At 39.4% G+C, this 22287-nt stretch overlaps 2 protein-coding genes across 7 annotated transcripts in view; one reads left to right on the top strand and one right to left on the bottom strand.

Annotated features, from left to right (window-relative positions):
• Positions 1-22287, bottom strand: part of LOC105832243 — a 44014-nt gene that overhangs the window by 19131 nt on the left and 2596 nt on the right. For 2 of the 6 annotated variants that reach the window (XM_012673026.3, XM_012673024.3), the window contains exons 1-6: positions 17823-17911; positions 6670-7111; positions 6147-6434; positions 3966-4477; positions 2931-3259; positions 1811-1876 (exon numbers count right to left, since the gene is read on the bottom strand). In XM_012673026.3, the coding sequence (XP_012528480.1) occupies positions 1811-1876; positions 2931-3259; positions 3966-4477; positions 6147-6218 (979 nt within the window). In that variant the 5' untranslated portion in view covers positions 6219-6434; positions 6670-7111; positions 17823-17911. Of the gene's footprint in view, positions 1-1810; positions 1877-2930; positions 3260-3965; positions 4478-6146; positions 6435-6669; positions 7112-8955; positions 8978-17122; positions 17795-17822; positions 17912-22287 lie in introns of those variants that run through there. The other 4 variants (XM_036284415.1, XM_036284414.1, XM_012673025.3 and 1 more) reach the window with 4 other exon arrangements.
• LOC105832245 (5'-3' exonuclease PLD3) overlaps positions 1-22287 on the top strand; it is an 82156-nt gene that overhangs the window by 17684 nt on the left and 42185 nt on the right. The window lies entirely within an intron of this gene.

Below are 22287 nucleotides of genomic sequence, written 5' to 3' on the forward strand. Positions count from 1 at the left end.
GCTTGCGTAATTTTGTTTACACAAATCTCGTTTGAGAGATAAAATTATATTTAATATATTCTTGGGGTTTTACTCCCTTCTGAATAAATATTTTTTTAAGAATAATATTAAAATTGAAACTTGAGAAAAAGGAAAGAAAATTATAATTAAATATAAAGTACTTTTATCATGTAGAAAATAATTTGAACATAGCGTAAATTATACTCGATACTTTTTAATAGCTACGTATAAAATATTTAATGATAGCCTTTTCAGGTATATATAAAACGTTTCAATTAAATTAAAATTTATAAACTAATTTTAATTATATCTACTGCCATAAAAAATTGCGAATTGAAAATACTATACGCACATCACAGCAAAATGCATTTTCCATATTTGCAGCACTAAAAATATAAACTCGAAGTTATACTGATTTTAATTTTTAATATCGTGGTCATTAAATATCAATTAGTCTCTACATCTATTTCTATTTATCTATCTCTAACGACAAACTTTACATTTTGTAAGACATACAGTACAAGAGAAAGCAATAAGATGAAAGAAAGAGAAGGTAGAACTTATATATAAATACATATATATACACACACACACACACACACACACACACACACACACGCACACATATATATACATATTATATATATATATATATATGGTATATAATTTTTCTTTGAAAGAAAATAAATTTTTTAATATAATTTAATAAACTGTACAATATAAACTCAATTCGTCCCTGGGGATATGTAAAATTCAAAATACGAATATGACAATTACAAAATTTATATAAAATAATACGTTTAATTTTACAGATTATAATAACATAATGAATATTTTAATTAAATTAAAATTAAAATAAATTCACCTCCTCTGTCACGAACTGTTCTCACAAACGTTGAATAAAATTAGTGGAGGTTTAATTGATTCTCCTTGTCACTTTTTGTAGGCCTGTTTTTATAAGAAGGATGTTTTTTTAATCCTCCATAAATTTTAATTAATGTTTATGCGAACGATCTGTACGACGGCAACAGAAATCACACTAAATCGATCGATGTATTTTGCACACGCAATGGATTTTCAATTAACGATCAGAGCATTAACGATGATATTTCCCTCGGCTACGGCACCATTGCAAATTTCACGGAAACGAGCTGCGACATTAAGAACGTCTCATAAGGATCATAACTCGTGAGAATAACTTTCGTCAAGAATTTAATACCCATTTTTGTGCTTTTTTCTATTCTCTCCCGTAGGATCGATAAATGTTGTCGTTGTCGCCGCTCGTTGCCGTTATCTGAGATTCGCGCGAAAAAGGCGCAAGCAGTTGATCGACAATGCAAGAAGAAAAAGAGAGAGAAAGAGAGAGAGAGAGAGAGAGAGAGAGAGAGAGAGAGAGAGAGAGAGAGAGAGAGAGAGAGAGAGAGAGAGGGATAGAGACGCAGCGCGAAAATAAGAGATGGAGAACAAAAGAGAAGAAGCCCAACAAGCGCATTCGCGTAGTCGCATTTGTGTTACCGTATTGTATCCACGCAATATCATTAAAAAGGGCGGCCGCCGAATGAAGCAAACTCTATGAAGTCACGTCACACTCACATTCACATACCGTCATTACTGTTTCATCGTCATCGTCATTGTCATTGTTCATCATCATCATTGTCATCGTCATCGCCATCGCCATCGTCCTCGTCACTATCGTTGTCACTGTCGTTGTCATTGTCATCATCATTGCATAATTTCATGCACCTTCGACGGTCGCCCCGGTGTGGATACGAGAATGACTATATCGTCTATTCGCCGGACTATGTAATACCTATTGCGCAAAACGGGAAAAAGAGCCTGACCCATGAATGAATGGCTGAAACGAGTGGATGAGATTCTGAAAGAAAAGAACATCAATTCATTTCTTTAGCGCTTTTAGCCGGCCATTTTTTCTCGTCTCCTCTCGTTTCTTCTAATTTACGCGCGCGTTATTGTATACACGCATACGTGCATACATGTATCTATAAACACACGGGATCGATTCACATCGATTAGCAGTAACTCTGATTAGGTCTATTTGACTTCCTCCATTCGTACGAATGTCGTTGAAATTGGCACAAAAGCGCGAAGTAAAACAAGCAAAGTAATTTACATTTTCTGATAAAGGAGACAATACAATGACATTCTAATAGATAAGATTAGTAGTTTATGACATCTTGATTTAATTAATTTTAACAACGTTCAATTTATTTTAATAAGAACATTAAAACATTCCGTGCTTTGCATCGACACAAAATTAACAGTTATAACATTTTAATTTAATTTGACTACTTTCAATTAATTTTAATGAGACCGTTAAAATATTCCGTGTTTGATCGGACCTTTCTACGGACTTTCTGTATTATAGACAAGATTGCAAGTGTTATAGAGTAAGTGTATAGCTTCCCTACAATCTAGAGACAGTGAATTCCTAACAGGAATTACTTAAACAGCTCGACTGCAGAATCGGTCGATAGTCTTGGTTAACCGGTTAGAGCGGTCGACAGTCCCAACTAAGTAACGCGCAGCTAGAGAGTAAAATCAGTGACTCACGATCAATGTTAACCGAGGTTGCCGGGTTTTCCTGCCATTCATCAATTCATAATGGTAATCGCGAACAAACGATCGATCACCATTAGTAGAATCCAAGCTCATCAAGTGGATTACTACAAATTCGGCAATCATAGTGAAAGAGGATAAGGAGGAGGAAAGACAAACAAACAAACAATGAGAACGCGAAAAGAATTCTTTTTTTTTTCCTTCCTTTTATCGCCGACGAGGGTCAGGACGTGATCTCAACGAATCTTAACGTCGCATTTAAGAAACTACTTAAGTACGTAATACTTGTAATGTGTAGGGTTTTCCATTTCGCTGGAAAAATAAAGCAAGACGAAGCTCTTTTAGAGACTCACCCGTTGATCGTCCTCGCGATTTCGTACTCGCGCTACTCTGGATGTTACAGCCTTGGGTGTTGCACGGTTGGGTCGCGTTCATGAGCGATATATCGAGCGGATTGGTCGTAACGTTGATGTTGGGCCTCTTCTGGCTACGCCTGTGCTCGGTCGTGCCCTTCTCCAGCGCGTTCACCTGAACCGAGTTGACTTTTCCGCCGGCCGCGTAATCGCTCTGATATCCCATCCTGGCGTTCTGCTTCTCCTGGGCAGCCGCCAGATTTCGAATCGAGGACCGCGTATCGGCCGAACTGGGTTGACCCGCGTCCACCGAACCCCTCACGGGAGTGCTAAGTGCAAACGGGGATTTACAGGATGTACTCTCGTCTTGCAATTACGCAAGAGGCAGCAACTGACAAATTCGTAGCCGAATCTCGAAGCTGCCCTCTAATCCACTTCCTCAAACTTAGAATGAAATTTAGCCGAGGAGGACTAAATTCAAAAATTTCTCTGTAGCTCGCAGCTCAGCAGTAAACTTTGTATCCCGAGGGGAAAAGATAGCAGAAGTAAAAGGTACATTAATTCCCCGAAGAAATCTCGAATTTGCCCGAAGCAGAAATGAAGATCTTTAATCTGGAAATTATTGCATGAGATAGCGATTTAAAATCGAAAAAAGCGAAATAGCTGACACACCGCATAATTCTGTAGACGATATAATTTTATAAAGTTCTTTCCTGAATTGAATCCTCCTAAAATTCTTTTCTTAGTTTCAAGATAGAGAAGTCTTCTGAACGTTCCATACAGTATCTTTTCAAGACATCTTAATATTTTCGATTTTGGTCTCTAAACTTTTAAATAAATTTTATTGCATTGTTTGCGTAACATCGACCTATATATATATCACATTCCAAACATTGGCTAGCTGATACTTACCATAAAAAAAAATTGAGCTTATATTAACCCAAAATCTACTTTCTACAATGATGTTACTCTACTGTCTCGCGTCCAATCACGTTTCACTGGGGTTCATTCATTTGGAAAATCAATTAAATTTACCTAAAGAAATCTGAGGCTCTGAGATCCGGAAGAGGTGGGGTTCTGCCGCTGCCGCCGAAGGTAAATCTGATCTCCTGATGCGTGGAGGCCATCGGCGTGGGTGCCGGAAGATTCGTCGCGCCTTCGGCGCCGTTACTCGCGTTGTGTTTCTGATTGTTGGAGGAGCCGGTGTTCGTTTTACTGTTACCGTCGGATTGACCCGAGCGCATGCAGCAGCCCGAGGGCCCGGCGACCTCGGTCCCGTCGAAGCCGCAAAGTGGGGTCGTAGGCGTCGACGGAAGCGGTAACGGTGGTGTGGTTTGGTTCGCCGGCGCCGCGACGGAAATCGGGGACGTAGGCGACGCCGGCGACGAGGTATGACTGCCCCCGATCGTTTCGTCGGGATGTCCCCGATGACCGGCGGGATGGATGGACGATTGTTGCGACGGGGCCGTAGCGGGAGGCGACATTTCGGCCGGCACGTCGATTAGATCGAAACTGTCGTCTGGCTGCTCCCCGTCTGTCGTCGTTACCTGGAGAACGGAGAAGAGAAATCGCGCCAACGACATGTTATAATTGTTGATATTTTTAATGGTGTTTTACAGAACAGTTTGATATATGTACATACGAGTACGCAAGCATATGTAAATATGTAAATATGTATTAAGTTCGCGACTGGCAGCAATATTTCGTATTTCAGATCTCGAAATGATTCATTCTTCCTTGCTGATAATATATCGAGACATAAATCAATTTCAAATTGTGAAACAAGTGGATAAATTAGGAGGAATTAAAGAGGAGTTTCAGAGGCGCGACGTAAGTAGATAAATAATCGCGCTTTAATTAATTTTCAATAAATTTTAACAAAGTTACAATTAAAAGTTTAAGATAAAAAATGTAAAAAATATGTAATATTAAATTGCAATAATATTAATTGAAAAAACTGGAAAGTTGCGATAAGTAATTTTTCTTCATAATTTCTTAGCAAAATCAATTTTAAGTGTGTCAGAAAACCTCGTTATTAAATTTAGGGATGTACAATATCCCACGAACGAAACTAATCTCCTCTTTCTTTCCATCCTGTCTTCCGGGATATTTCAGATTTTCTGTATTTATTAAATTATCTCTTCGCGTGCAACGTTTAAAAGGCTTTTCGCGTGGAACCAGGAATTATTTTCTTATTAAGCACTCATCACTCGCGAAATTGATTGATGTATCCGAGTTCGCGGAAATTAATGATTGAATATCTTCGAAACGGTTGATAATCTAAAAGGATTGTTTGATCTCTCAAATTGCACCGGAGATACTCGCTCGTTACTCCGCGAATCCAGACGCATTAATCACTCTTCCTTCTAGTTTGCGACCTACGCGGAAAAAACCCAGTTTTCTCGTAATTGTTCATTTAACTTGAGCGTATTTGTTAATTCATTAAAAATTAATTTAAAGTACCATGCCCTGAGCGAGAAGAGCATATATGACGGGGTTCGCACGTTGGCTTCGTGCTTAACTGCAGACTGAAATATGAATACTAATCACGCAAAGGTGCCTATTAAATCCCAACGCGAAGAACACACTTTTCTCGGTATGGTTTCGTTAAACAGCAAACATGAAAGTACGTTTCATCGATATCGGAGAGTGCATAATTTACAAACTTTCTTCGGCGCTGCGATAGAAGCGGGCACGCGCGCTTCAATCAATTAACATACCTAATTACCATTTAATATCACGTAATAATATTTAATGCTTATGAAACTCGCAACTCCGAGGCTTGTGTTTGACTTTAACATTGCTTCGTAAAAGCATGCAATGTAGTTCACTGTTAATATGTTAATATTAATAATATAATAATGACTAGCGCTTTATATATAGATACATTCAAGTCTTATGTACAGTTGCACAATGACAACAATATATTGTACGTTTTATAGATATAGATAAATATAATCAATTGAAGTAAATGAAATCTCGATTTTGCGACGATGGGCACGGATTTAATTTCGATTTAATTTTAGTTTTTAATTGCAATAACGTTTATTAAAATAATATCCGCAATGTGTTCTCCGTGTATTACATGTAAATAAATTGTGTGTATTCTGTAAGTAATTTATGCTGCCGTCACCCACCCACGTCCGGTCAAATTTGCACGCCGCCAACGCCATTTGACAAAATCCATGTCTACTTGATGCTCGTTGTCCTACCTACCATGGTGAGCATGGTGTTGGCGCTGTCAGTACTCGTGTTGATCGTGGTCTCGGACGCCGTGCTGGAGCCCATGACCACGACCTTCGGCACCGTGCGGCAGCTACGGCTGCCGCCGGCCGATTTGAAGTTAAACCGTCGGATCGCGGACGATAGAAGATCACCGTCCCGCCCGCCGTCGACTCCATGCTGTCCTCGCGATGGCTGCGACTGCGATGTATCCCCCGTGTCACACGCGTTATTCCCCAAACTGCCACATCTGGTTGCCGATTCGCGATTCCTCGTACACCCCTGCAACAGTCACGGATTACGGATTCCGCGCGCGTCCCTCGCCGTCAATCATCCGTCACGCGAAAATCAATCGGAATTCGTCGGAACTCGATATAACGACACGAGAAGGGAAAACTTGGAGAATTTGCTTAGATTAATTTAACGATTATTGATCAATTAAAGATCGTCAACGGCGTTATGGAGAACGGCAAGTAAAGCGTAGGGGTTATTGCATGAATTTTTGAGTCGCGCTTACTTGGGACTTGTGTTCCGGGGTGGACGGTGGATTCGGTGTATTCGGCAGCGATCCCCCCGCAGGGGTACAGTGCCGCAGTCGCGCCAGGGCCGTGCGAAGCCCCTCCGTCACGAGGACCTTTTATTGCTTCCGATTTTTCGCTGCTGCTCCCCGCGCCGCCTCCTTGGTCCACCTCGCGTGACGCCTACTTCTTCCCGTAGGAGTCACGTTCTTTTTATGATCCCTCAGCAGGGTGCTCGATATCCACCCTCCGTTGCTCGCCACGGGGATGATGGTCCGCGGGAGAGTCGAGAGGTTCACCAATCCGCTGCCTCGTGCCGCTGATTGTGTCCCGCGCCACTTATCAACCACCACATTCACCATTGCACACTTCCTCCGCCCTTAACTGAACCCTCCGAGCCTCCTCTTTACCCCTTTACTCCGTTTATCTTCCTTCCCTTACCTAGGGGACACAGAGTTGGGTAAAGTGTAATAAAATCAATCACTATCGCGAGTATAGATTGCTAAGTCGTTCAATTAGTGATTACATTCATTGAACGAGTAGTCGGAAATAATGAAAATAATTCACGAGAGTTAAGATAATCAGGTATCATATTTAAATCATTAGTTATTAAAAAAGGATAAATTTTTCATTAAGAGAGAGAGAGATTTTAATTAATAGAATATTTTTTAAATATTAACACAATTTTTAATAAATTTCATATTTATTAGTTATGAATAAAAAACTATACGTTAGTCATATGTTGTGTAAAGGAGAAAGATGATTTAAATTACTTCAATATAACTTGTATTTCAAATTTATATTAATAACTCGTTAATCTGATGAATTTCTGCCATGTTTACATGTAAGAATAATTTTTTCATGACATAACATTTATTACTCATAAAAATATATTTTTATCGCGAAATATTAATATGCAACAAATAAGTTAATAATCTTTTATTTTTATTATTTTGTTATTGATTAATAATTTATGATTACAAGTAGTTTTAATTGATAAGTGATAATTTTAATTGTCGATTATCAAGGATTATTTTAATCATAATACTTCATTGATATCTCGTTTTTAGAGCTGATTTTAGATCATCTTCTATTAAAATATTCATTAACTACGTGCTACGTCGTTTACGTTTTATTTATCGATGACGTGATAGAAGTACGGTAACAAGTTGTTTACGTTTCATTCATCCATGAGGTATTAGATAGCACAGTATTAATCGATTACTAATCATTGTAAAAGTAATTGCTTTCCGATATTGTTTGGAAGACTTCCGATCAGGCCATAAATAACGATCCTTCTCTGCGATTTAATGACACACCTTGGATGAGAATTTAAAACGTGTGCGACGAGTGAATATTGAAGTCTGTACACCGAACAAAATGCGAGAGCTCTTGCTACACTGTACTCCGAGTACAGTAAACGTAAAGTTCCATATTTGATGCGAGACAACGGTGAGCTGTCGTGGCAATTTTCATTTTAGATTCACATCAGTTACTGTACACGCGATTCGACGCGACATTAGTATTTATCATATCGGAAGCAGCAGCTGCAAAAAGTTTCTATTAACGAGCTCTCGCAACGACGTGCCTTGAATAAAATAAACACCGAAGTCGCGTGCACGCTGAATAGTAATTTAAATTCGATCCGTGATTCTCTGAGATTTTTTTCCCCCGTGAAACTTTGTCTATAGACTCACGAAACACTTCAAATTCATGTACTTTGCCCTGTAGTTTTCGACGAATTTTCTGTGACCATTTTTTTTACGATTTTTAGTATAAAAAGGTACCGTAATAATTAGTGCTTGTGTATATTAATTGACGTCAAGCGTAAAAATTGGAGCAACTAAAAGAGTCAAGAAACATTGATAGTAGGTAAAAGCATAAATTCCCGTAGCTCATCGAAGTTTCACATGCTTGAACTTTACCTTACATGTAATATCTTCAAAAGAAAATGTTGAAAAGCTAAATAGAATTTTATATAACTTTTAATAGTGTTCAAATTTGTCAAGGCAGTATCGCCGTGTATCGACGTTATACGTTAAAGGGAATACCTTGTCATTTTCAAATATACTTCAATTTTATTTTAATAACAATTTTTCTTATTTCTAAATAAATAACTGAATAAATAACTCATAAACTTTCTAGAGATCTTCACATCTTTAATAAAAATATGCGCGTTATGATTACGTTTAACATGCGAAGAGGTCATAAACTTAGTTTGTACCGAACTCGGGCCGCCTGTCGTTTACCATGTAGAAAGCTATCCTGCGAACTTCCCCTATTACCTTATATATCACCCATCAATCTCTTGGCCGCACATGAAGCCACGTTATTCTGTTGCGAAAATGTTCTTGTATTTTCGAACCATCGTCTCTCTCTCTCTCTCTCTCTCTCTCTCTCTCTCTCTCTCTCTCTCTCTCTCTCTCTTTCCCTTTTCATAAAATTCCGAATGTCTGTAAAAGGAGCACAAAGGGATCAGGTGAGGCGAGGCAAGAGACGACGGGACGTGCAGATGGATACAAAGGGAAACGCGTTTGTATCTTACATAAAACGTATGTATGTTTTATGTAAGTCTCGGTTCGACGAGCTCGATTTTTAGTTTAATCTCGGTTCGACGAGCTCGATTTTCAGTTTAATTTCGACTCTACTTGCACATCTGACGATTGAAAATCTCGAGAAAAAATCGTGTGGCGCGCGATGACGCGTGCCTCGGGGAAAAAAATTACACTCGTAAATCAAGCGTGGTGGAACGTATTACGCTCATAAATTGAGGGAGAAAGACACATCTGTTAACCCTCTATTGAGAATGGAGAGCTAAGGTATCCGCAAATTTGTGCTCGATGTAAAGGAGAATCGATTCTGCACCTAGTTTTCAAAATCACGCTTGGATTTATTGTTATTACGTCTCTTCTGTTGAAGCATCTCTCGACACTAGCATCTCGTTTATATTCATTTCGGAACGTTTAACAAGGAGTACACGTGTGCAGGTGTAAATGTATAAGCCCCTCTAGTTTCCCCCATCCCCCTCTTTCTCTCTCCCATTCAAATTGTACATAGTTCTGACAGGTGATACGCAACAGTTACGCGCACATTTTTTTCCACAAACGCGCGAATAGAACGATATGAGTTTACAGAAATAAATACATATTTTTTACCAAGCTTTGTACAAGACTGCGCGCAATGCAGATTAATTATTACATTGTCCGATTTTTATATATGACAATGTTTTGCAGCATCGAAAGAAGAACAAAACAAACTCACTATTTCGTTATAACAATATGGAAACCACTTTGACACACGGAATTCTGAAAATGTGTAGCCGAGATAATTACGATCGCGATTGTTTTAGGAAAGCTTTTTTTAACTGTCGATAGAATCCCGAACGCATTTATTGTACAAAATCCACAGCGGGGAAAAAAAAGGTGACGCGCGTGGTGCCTGCGTGAACGCGCGCTTCAATCCGTTCGCCCGATACATCGTGCGGTCCTATTTTCGAGCCGAAATTATTTCGCGCCACAAAGAATTAACCCGCGTTAACATCCCGTGTTAAACATTTTACAGAGTTAACGGGCCGCGTTATATTTTCCAGTTGACGTCCGGCATTGTATTTGCCGAGCCTATATCGGATACCCGTTAAACACACCTAACGTGAAAAGCGCGGAAATATTTTCAACGCCATTTGTCATATAAACGGTGAATTAGCTTTTCCGGATATTACGGTCGCGTGGAGTGCAATGTTGCGTACACACTGACACACGCACCCACATAGTCGCACCGGTCTTCCCTTACACGCCCGGCACGGTGGAGTCCGAGTAAACGCATCGATTAATCACAATACGGGCCGCGTATTTCTCTGAAAACGCTTCCTCGGAGAATGACAGACTTCTCGTCGCTAAGCTCGCTTTCACGTCTCATAAACGCGATAAACGTATAAAGTGCTATAAAGTGAAGTTGTTGATACAAAGTGAAGCTCTTGTTCGAAAGGGGCGCGGACGGAGAAAATGTATAAACTATATTGTATAATATAATGCGAATAATATATGATACATCCGGAATACGATAATTATACAAAATCGACTGCAAATTGGTCGAGGAACTCGTAAATGAAAGTAAGCTGCGAACAATAAATCCCCATATTGTAATGTTACTAATGTTGAAGCAGCATCCGGGCTTATTATTCATATTTCATTAAAATGTATAATCACTGAAAACTACGTAAAAGCGATTATATAATACCGTCCTCAAATGAATGATTTTAAATTATCGCAAAATCCATAGATTTCGTATCAAATCATGACAAGAGTGGAACAAAGTTTTTATTTAAATTTCGTTTCTTTTATAAATATAATGTATGCGATTTAATTTCGTTGTTTCTTCTTTAGGAGACTTCTTTATAGCTTGCGCCGCATCAACAGTCCATATATCACAATTACGGTGACAGCATATAAATTTAATATTGCAGTTTTTCAATAATAAAATTTATCATCATTTTTCTCCGTAATTTTAAAAACATAACTATTCTCTTTCTCATCATTTAAGAATGATTATCAGTCTTGTAACTTTGCATCTTAATTAACTACAAGTGATTATGAGTTTTAAGAAATATTATGTAATTATATTTATATTCCAACTGGAATTCGCAAGTATCGAAAATAGAATTTTAGGAAGAGGCTTGATATAATATTAACACTACATTACACATGGACGAATTCGATATTCGTAGACATCTGATTGTATTTTCGATCTTGTCAATCGGACGATTTTGACGAGCGCGTCAGCATACTCGCCAGAAGCGAGTTTGATTCATTTTTCAAATGTGAACTTTTCTCGGTCGAGCGCACTCGAGTGACGGTCCGATTTTGCCGGATGGCGGCCTACACGAGAGCACGTCGAACGTGACAAATCTGGCAATTAACTTCCGTAGGTAGCGACGATTAATCGGCGGATTAATATCGGGGAGCGATCGTTTGCGCGACGAAAATTACATTGCGAGAGAATATCTCTTGGAGCTGCGAGTGATGGAAGTCGAGCGATTAGGTCGTCGGGTGTAGGGGGTGATTTTGGGAGGCTTAGGGGTTCCAAGAGACATCATCTAACACGTTCGGATTGGCGTTGGAAATTTCAATTAACTTTGCGAAAATCTAACTGGACATGGTATATGCACTGTTACGTATACATATAACGTAAGCGAAACTATTACCTCATTTAATTAACTGTCTAATGGTAGTTTATGCTACTCTGTAAATAGTATATCGTATTTTCCGTGTATTTCAGTGCGCTAAATGAGTATTGTAGCATTGGTCACACCGATAACCGCAACACATTCAATGTATTGAAAGCTTGTAATATATAATTGACGTGCCCTTTTCAATTGTAAAAATAGAAAGGTCACCAATTTGTCATTAAACAATATATAAACAACAACAAAAGGTCATTGTTTTAAGCGGAATTGTTTTTGGATCTCAAAAATTAATTTTTTCATGTTTAATTGTAATTAAAATAATTTTCAAATTATTATCAATTACAAGAATTTAGTATATCTACGTAGAAAATAATTTTTTACAAAATTTGCTTAAGAAGTCAAAATAAATGTCCGTGTGCGTATGTGAGACTATGGTTTAATATACAAATATAGATATAGAAATCACTACAAATATAAATGCAGTTGTAAATCGTTTTAAAACGAATATAAAGTGTTTTTCACTAAATATTTTGATAATAAAACAATAAAATATTTTTAATAAAATATATTGAATTAATTTGAAAAGCAGATGAAGCAGACACATTTAAATAATCAAATATCAGTAAAAAATTAATTTTCATATTTTATATATGAAAATTTTATATATATATATATATATATGAAAATTGATTTTTTATTGTGTGTGTGTGTGTGTGTGTGTGTGTGTATGATGTGTGTGTGTAGAGTAATAATAAACTACAATATATTACATTGCAATATTTTAATATAATAACAATAATATTATTTTATAATAATAACTCAATAAAACATTAACAATTTGTCAAATGTATTGATTTCTGTAAATATAGCGCAATCGGTACTTAAACTATCGGTACTAAACTTAGCGTTTATACTGTATATCAATAAATCCGCTAGTTAGGGGGATGAGAGTATGAAGAGAAGTTACGACAACGAAAAGGGGGAGGGGAGGTCGAGGTGATGCAGGATATGGTACGAGGGAAAACGTAGGCCGATCGACCTGGTTAACCTACATAAAGAGAAGAAGGGAGAGAGGAGGAAAGGGGTGCCTCTTTCTCTTCGTGCCCCCTTCGTTCCCGGCTGTTCGACGTTCTCACGTCACAAAGAAGAAACTTTATCCGATTCTCTCTCTCTCCCCCTCTCTCTCTCTCTCTCTCTTTTTCATCCCTTTCTGGATAATTTCCGTCTCTCTCTATCGGCCAGAGAGCACGGCCAGGTGGAAAACTTGGTGCACATTGGCGCCAACGACTTGGACGGTCAAGTGTTTTTCGCTACGTTGAACTGAGTAACACGAAGCAACTCTTCTCACAGAAGGAGAAGCGTAGAGCTCGAGCGATGATTAGAACCGATGAAAAAGCTGAAGATTCCTTGTAACATGGCGTGTTGCGAATTGAGGATTGAAATTGATATCGTGCTTCGGATCGCGTTGCCGGAGACAAGTGAAAATAATCTCTGTGTTTGTTCGTACAATATAACAGAATCGTGACGACGCAAACGTAACGTTCATTTTTTCTTTGTTTTTACACGAGAAGTTAAATTCGTTGAAATTAAATCAATTTTAATCCGTTTTCCATATTCTGGACAATATAATATGTCATATTAAATTACATATATATCGTCGGTAAATTTAAAGTCGTAGCGTTAACATGAATTAAGCTTGGTTTAGTAAATTTGCTTTATCTTTTTAGATTGTAGAGTAGTTGTAATCTGTAATGTAAATAGAAGAGAATTTGTTCAGCAGAGTCTAATTCTGAAGAACGTTAATAATGTGGCCGCCATTAGATACCGTTTCCATATAGGTAGAAATTAAACAAAGAATTCACCGTAAAGAAAATAAATTAACAACATGTGGGGCTCTCTTTATATAACACGGGTCCATATTTAAAGTAAAACGTTGCAGTGACAGACTTCTCATTCGTTTTCACCTCCAAACTTTTTAATTTATCTCTTTTGTCTTTTCTTCTCCCTCCATTGTCCATTAAAAACTTTAACTCCCAGTTAATTTTAACTAACCTTAATTTATCGGAACGGTCCTAAAGGGTGATAATTCACAATTGTTTTGCACCAAACGTTCTGATATCAGTGTTGACGTATGTATAATGCATACGGAATACAGTATGTATGCATATGAAATACCGCAGTGCAAAAGGATCAACCTCGTTAATTGGCCACCTGGCAAAACGCAATAGTACATACGCACGAGTTCCGACGATTCGTTATTATCGAAACGGGTCACGGCTCCGGGAGGTGCTCTTTCACACGCTTCGATTCTTTTTCCTCGCATATCCGACAGATGGATCGTCGCAATGACCTACTCTGTTCCCGTTCGCCTATCATCGAAACGTAAATACCGCGCAGCCACCAATAATCTGAACTTCGTCGCAACTCTTTCTCGAATACACGGGGCTTGTTTTTACGCGGCCTACGCGAACCGAGTATACGTGCCTAGGTTCCATAATTTCGAGGGGTTCGTAGATAAGAATGGAAATTGTGTGGCATAACCATCTTGTTTCCAATGCTAAATATAACACATTATTTCTTTATCTCAATCTGGAATTTATTCGGACAGGTCTCGGACGATGTTCGTAATATTCCACAAGGATAGGTTTTAGATTAAGATTAGGTTAAGATTTGGAAGATCTATCGCGATCTACGTTGAACAGTTTAATTAACTCACAAGCGATAATCGATACAATAAAATGTATTATTTGAAAAAACCAAGTTTTTTTTAAGGGACAATTTACGGGACGTAATCCAGTTTCTGAACATTTTACGATGCGTGTGAAATGTTTTCTTATCCTTAGAACCACTGTAAATGTTTAAATTAACATTTTGACATTTGGCTCACGATGCAGTGCGAGTGAAAGGTGAAAATATGAAGTACATCAATTGTAAAATATTTTGCGACAGTACGTCTACTGACAGAAGATTTAAAGTAAGATTGAGATGAATACATTTAGACGAACCAACATTGTGATAAATAAGCTGTTTACAGATGCAAGTGCACTCTTGATATTTGACTCGCGCAACATTTACTTGCCGGCAGACGTATAATTTTAAAGGTGACAGAGAGATTACATAAGTTTTCCGTTTTCACACAATAAAAATGCATGCTATTTCAGAGATGCCGTGAGTTTCCCTCTCATTTTCGTTGAAAAAATGTATATAAAAATCAAGAAATATATATTGAATATTTTTTTACAACTCACTGTCTCTAATTTTGATTTATTCGCTCATTATTACCACGTTCACATTGCACGTTTTTGTTCGTACATTTAAATATCAGAATTCAAAACGTGCCACGTACGCTTGTTGCTCTAATTAATTCAGGTTACGGAAGCTGCACTACGCCGGACGGTTTGTTTGAAGTTCAAATGCATGTAATCGCATTGCAACGGGAGAGAACGAGAGAATAAGAGACAAGCTTAGAGAAGAACATCTATACTAAAACGAAGAGAGTCAAGAGGACAAAGAAGAGAAATGTGTATTAGAGAATGAGCGGGAACTGAGGGAGATATTTATTGGGCAAGGAGAACAGACGTGACGACGGCGATATTATTATGTTGAAGTGAGTCCTTTTTGAGCGTCAAATAGAAATGCATTGCATATAAATTGGACGTCAAATGCGTTTGCACTAAAGCAAGTATAATCGAGAACGCAAATAGGAAAGCCAAAGAGAGAAATACAGAGAATGGGGGAAGAGAGAAGAACAGAGGAAGAGGAAAAAAAAACATGCGCCAGATTTAATTCAACGTACTTTTAAAACGATCCGTTCGATTAATCGAATTAACCAAATGGATCGTTTTAAAAGTACGTTAAATCGAAACTCATACGTTTCGATTTTGCACACATTTCGTCTCTTTTTCGTTATTTTCGTATTTAATGATGTTAAAATTGGTAATGACAGTGAGGATCGATCACAATTGACCTTCCTTTGTGTTCAAATTTTCTACTCAAATATCTAAAGCGGTCATTCAAGCGGTATGCATAACTTATGAGTGCACGTTGTAAATATGAATTTATAACAAAATCGCGTAAACGAAAATATGCGCTTCTTTTTCTAATTTTCTCCGAAATATTTAATATACATTTTAAGAATTATTCGTGAAATAATTAATTAAGTATTTATTAGGGCGTTAAAACGTAAAAGGGCTTTAACAATGCCTCCAAGATCGATAAGGAAAAGGTTAACACGAGAATACTTCGTAACGTCGAGGTAAAACGACACCGCAACATCTTCTAATGACTTTCCTGCGCGTTTTTAACGATTTAACGATTTAGCTCTCAAATTCACTGGATCTTCTCGGCGTTGAAAAATATTCTCGTCTCGTATTTATAGCGTTGAAACTATGGGTCCGATTTAGCACGTTTTTGCGAAACCGTGGCAAAGCGATTTACGTGTTACGGAGCTGTCGTTCGACTTTTCGGAAAATCGCCGGATCCGGAACATTGGTCCATTCGTCCAAGTGCACGTCAAAGTTCACAAGATCGTTGACTGTCGGGAGAAGAATGCCGGACCTCCTCGACATGCCAATCACGTAGAATGCGTCTGCACGGGCGGTATTCTCGCTTCGAATTCGAAAGAAGTCGAATCGAGTTTGGTCCGAGTTCCGGCTATAGAAAGGGGTGGAACGAAGCTTCGTGGCAAAGCTAAAATTCGGCTTCGCCGAGGGAGAGAGACAGAGAGAGAGAGAGAGAGAGAGAGGCACGTATCGCATCGTCCCGACCTACATTCGATCGGGCACCGCGTTCGACAACAAGCTCACGCGGTTAGTAACCGGGAATTGAAACCGATGTAAACGCGGCAGGATCAATTTTCGGAATTGCAGATTTTAGCTTTAGAAAGCCCCGTTTCTCGCGGTCCAATTGTCACGAATGACCGGCGGGACTGTTTGCCATGCATTTAGCTTCTGAAAATTTGAACCACTGCCCGAGGTAATGGAAAAAAAGGTAGAAATATACGAGATATCTACGAGAACGTACGTTTCAACATAGTTTCAGTGGTACTAGTAGAGATTCGTTCTGACACGAGTGATCTACATAATTCATGCCCTATGGAAGAGTGTACCACGTATAAAAATATAAACGTAAATCTAATTTACTTCTCTTTATACGTATCTCTTCGATAATATTGGTCATGACACATGCGTAGAGATTTTCTGAAACGTCCTACGAGACGACGCGACGGCTCGGTGTCGCAACTTTTCCCCTCGTTTATCTTGCATTCCTACCTTTTCTACCAGTCCCGATCCAGTTCTTAAGAAACGCGTCGGGGTCCGTCGCGAGACGTCGTCGTTCGCGGCACGCTGCGGGTGCATCCTCTCGATGCGTGCGTGATCCGTCGTCGGATCACGAATCACGGTGCACCGACCGGTTCGCGAGCGAACCCGCGCTGACCCGCGCTCGCCTCGCTGGCACAACGTCACAGCTCACCGGAAGCAACAACCCCTCACCCTCATCGCGGCGAGGCGATCCGGAAGGAGGACCGCGCGGCATGCGCCAGCCAGCGTCGAGTCACGCGCGGTTCGCGCGATCGCTCGGGGAAATCCCCGCAAAATTGAAATCTCAAGGCTCCCGTGGCTCCGAAACGGAGGATTGGAAATATACCGCGGAACGTCGCGGGTGATTCGGGGTGTCCGTACGCGGATGTACCGCGGAGCGGTTGGTTGCATACGAACGGAACGTTCACACGAGACGCGTGCGCGCACGCACGTATATGTGTGTTTACACGTGTATTTACACGGGGATTTATGCTGCACATGCACATGCACATGCACGAACGCGAGGAGTATCTGCTAAACGTTTGCTCGTGCGACGATCAAGAGGGAGGGGTGGCGGGGGGTGAATGAGGTAGGTGCGACACGCGAGACGGATTGTGCAGATTAATTCGTGAAAACGATCGTCGAATCCGCGCGGGCTTGCACGCAATACCTAAAGTTCTTCCCCAGAAAAAACGGTACTGAGAGACTCTGAGAGGGGGAGGGAGCACACTTCCTGCTCCCGCGCTTGCTCACGTATGACTGTCGCATCGCGGTATACAGCAGCTACGGTAACGATGCGCAGGAGTGTGCGAACGCCTGCGCTTCGCAACCTCTACCACCTCCGTCTCTCCTCCTCCTCCTCCTCCTCCTCCTCCTCGTACTCCTCTCTTCCTCCTTTCCCTCGCGGGTTAAAGTTAAACCCCCGCTGTTGTTGTTGCTGCCTCTGCCGTTGCCACCGCTCTCTCTATCTCTCTTTCTCTCTCACTCTCTTGCTTTTGCCCCTTTCGGTCGATTCGCCATTTCGATTTTGCATCCTGATATCACGTCGTAAGATAAGGGAGATCGCGATACACGATCGGGAGGAAGGAGGTACGCAATAAGAGACGGTAGCCGGCCGTACGACGTACCCTCTTAACGAAGAACGGGAGAGACAATGGCCGATCCCGGCGCTATCCGCTTTAACTCATAAACAGGGAACGACACAATGACCGATTTCAATGTCTTATACAATTAATCTTCCGATTCTCAACCAGTGATAGCACCAGAAACAACGGATCCGCGTATAAAAAAGGTAAATTTCTATAAAATTCAGCAGAGGCGTAATTAGAGGATACTTTCGAATTGACTTTTCACATTGGCTTTTCAAGTATCTCGAATTAAATCTCATAAATAACAGTAAAAAAAGATTAAAGTGGATATTTTAATTTATTACTGAATCTGAATCGCGTTAGTAAATCTAACGGTACGAAGATTAAGCGTCATTTTATTGGCGTTAGATAAGGCAGGGGTTATAGAAAAGTGAAAAGAGGGAAGCATTTCACTAAAGATACAGTTCGCGCACGATCGATTATGTTGCCGGTAGAAATATTGTTTTTGACGTAACGAGGACTCTCCTTTAGCGTGGGATTTTTCTTTTGGAGAACTAACGAGTTTCGAGGGACGAAAGCTCGCGAGCGAGTATCGCGCTCAGGTGCCAGTTTATAACTGCACGAGTTTCGTACTATCATCTATCGACAGCGAGACTGTATTTGGGGTAAAGGTGACTGACCGAAGCTTAGAACAACCCCCGTCCTTAGCCAGACGTAGCGCGGAAATGTTAAACGTAAAGCGAACGAAATGCGTATTTTGTTATTTAGTGTATTCATGCGAAACGCGCGCGTGCCTGTGTGTGGGTAGGAAAAATCAACACGAAAGACGTGAATATTTCACGAGTTTGTTTGTGGGTCAGCGATAAATTGGCGTAATTGCGCGAGGGGGAAACCGAAAATGTAAAATGAAAATTGGGCTCCGCGACGTTTACTAACTAGCGCCTAACAAAGTATTCATAAGTTAATATCTTGAAAACAAGTGATAAACGTGTCGCAAGTAGAATGATTTCGCATTCTTCCGTGTGGGAAAAAGGAGAGGGGAAGGGAGTATGAAAGTTTATTTCACGGACTTACAACTGAGAACGAGTTTTGTTCCCCCTTTATGCTTTTATGAAAGCCTTCGTTGCGAAAGCCGTCCCAACATCTGTACGCGAACGCGCAATATTTTCTTCTTTCAATATTTTCTGCGTATAAGCCGAGGGATGACATTCAGTAGCAGATTTTACAATAGCTGCACACTGTGTGTGCGCGTTAAACAACTGAATAAATAAAACGATTTATTCATCAAAACATTCTGTGTGTGTGTGTGTGTGTGTGTGTGTGTGTGTGTGTGTGTGTGTGTGTGTGTGTGTGTGTGTGTGTGTGTGTGTGTGTGTGTGTGTGTGTGTGTGTGTGACGAATGAAGATATGATTCAATAACAATTACACTTGCATAATTGTTATTTTTTTCCGTAATGCTGTAATCTATATTCCCCCCTTCGTCATTCCCTACGTCCGTCGTTACAATAATTAGAGATAATATATTAACGAGGTCGCATCTCCTTCATTTAATTATAGATGTAATAAGATATGATGCAATTTTTTTTTTCTTACCTAATAACTTTCTGCACTCGGCAAATGCTCGACGTTTTTTTAAATCCGACTCTAATGACATTGCTTTGGCCTAGTGCTACACCGGCAGCGTAATGTTCAGAGTATTAGGTATTATTATGTCTCGGAGGGATTCTTAACATCGACCGGGTATAATTATCCGCTCGATCGATAAACCACCGATATTCCTCCTTTCGTGCGCGCGGCCCCTTATTTATTCTTTTTTTTTCCATCTACCGTGCCGATCATGCGTGCGCCGCGTATGACAAAATATACGATCGACCGGCTAATTAGCCAGCTGAGATACCACGGGCGATGCTGCGCGCGCGAGAGCAATCTCGCGGCTCTTTTCATCGAGAATACACTGCGAGCTTAATATACATCCCCGATACGCGCGAGAAGCTCTCCCGCAAGTCTTCTCGTCGCCTTACATCAGCCGTCTTGATATCGACATGTTTACGACGGCATTTTCCGACGGAATACACAATTATCTTGGACTTAGCTCTCTCCGCGAACGGATATAACGATCGCGATCTGGTTTATCTCTGGGTCGTTTAGAAATTGTTCCAGCCTGTCACGCTTTCGATTTGCCGATCGACGGGGGAGGCGGAGAATCGACTTTGGAAATGCTCGTGTTTGCACAAACCGCAAACGATGAGACGAACTTTGGGGGTTTTCCCAAGGCCGATTAATCCTCGAAATATATGGATTTAGTAGAATAGATTACATGGATTACAGAGAAAGAGAGAAAGAGAGAGAGAGAGAGTACTTCTAAAGTTATAGACACGATCATTGTCCAATATTATGAGTCAGAGTAAAGTAGAGTAAAACGTTGTGGATCGTAAGTTCTTTTAAAGCACTCAGCATAAAAAAGCAAAGAAACACGTAAAGAGGAAAGATAAATAACGAAAAGATAGCGGAGAAGGAGAGAGTGAGAAAGAAATCGAGCTAAGATTAAAAACAATTAAAGGTAGTCATTACAAATGATGTAAGAAAAAAATGATTACACTTGCTATAATTTAACTTTAATTCATAATTTTTTTCAATATCAATTATATATTTAGAATTGTTTCAATTATACAAGTTCCGACTATTAAATATTACTACGTAATTAGTAGCAAATGTTAAAAGTAGTTAATATTCACCATAATTGTGATTATTATATAGAAATTTAATTTTGTTTTTATCATTTTATATTCTTTTCTTGATATTTTTATATTTGAAATAAATAATATTTTAAATTGTCCAAATTTCTAGTAAAATGTTTTACAGTTGGTAGAACTATAAATATAAGATTATTATTATTATTACGACTGCAGTAATAATTATACAAGTAAAGCTCCTAACCATCGATATTTTATATATCACCCAATTCTAAGTCATAAATACGAAAACACTTTTCTTTAAGTACTAAAGACAATTACGTGTACGTAAAACGTTATCAAAAGAACGTTACTGTTTGTCAGTAAACATAGTGTATCACAATTAATTATACTGACGCGAACTATTAGAGCTAAACAATGATGTAAGGGGGAGAAAATGTAAAGGTATATAGGTTGCCGTTGATGTTATTAATAACGTCGTGTGTTAAACACACGTAAGTTTCCTCGCTCGAAGGTTAATCGACTTTGTTGCTTGAGCGATAACTTAATGGCCGCGATCGGCCGCGTCTTGCAATCTCGATCGGTTCGGCACTGCTCGGGGGAGAAGTTTCGCTGCGTTAGCAGCAAATTATTGAGCTTCGCTCGGCAAACACTCGCGACGTTTGCGCAGATGCGCGATGTCTTACCAAGCGTGAGGGAAAGAGCGAGAGAGAGAGAGAGAGAGCTTGTGCCGTTCACCCCGTGACGGTTTTGCCCTACATCGGCCGCTGTTTTGATCCGCCGCTCGATGCGTCGAAAAGTACGCGTCGACTCGCGAAATTTACGCGCGACCTACATTTAACCCGAGAGATTGAAAAAACCCTTAATTAGACATACGTAAGGTTTCCCGATGCAACTTCCTTGTTAGCCTTCGTAATACGATATAAAATTTTTATTGAATTGTAATTGATATACAACTTATACTAACTATTAATTTATTGATTTTTGGTTCACGCATGTATATAATTACGACTAAATGTATATTTATGTTGCACAATTGAGAGAATCGCAGATTATCGTACGCTGAACATGTATTGTGAAACTTCTGAGAATGGATTCCAATTGAAATTACTCAATTATTTCCTAGATTTCTATTGTGTTTTCTAGGGAGAATGGAATAATTCGGAATATACTTCTGAATTATTCCAATAGTTCCATAATATGTACCTTGTAAAACAATGGTATTTGGCATTTTCAGAAAATAAATATTGTCAAACCATTCTCTATTAAATTTAGTAATACTATTACAAAACCATTGAAGGGTTTGCATCGACTATGTCGTTTGTCGTGTCAATATCTAATTATCCATTTATTA

This window comes from Monomorium pharaonis, chromosome 3, assembly GCF_013373865.1.
Source record: "Monomorium pharaonis isolate MP-MQ-018 chromosome 3, ASM1337386v2, whole genome shotgun sequence".
Classification (NCBI taxonomy): domain Eukaryota; kingdom Metazoa; phylum Arthropoda; class Insecta; order Hymenoptera; family Formicidae; genus Monomorium; species Monomorium pharaonis.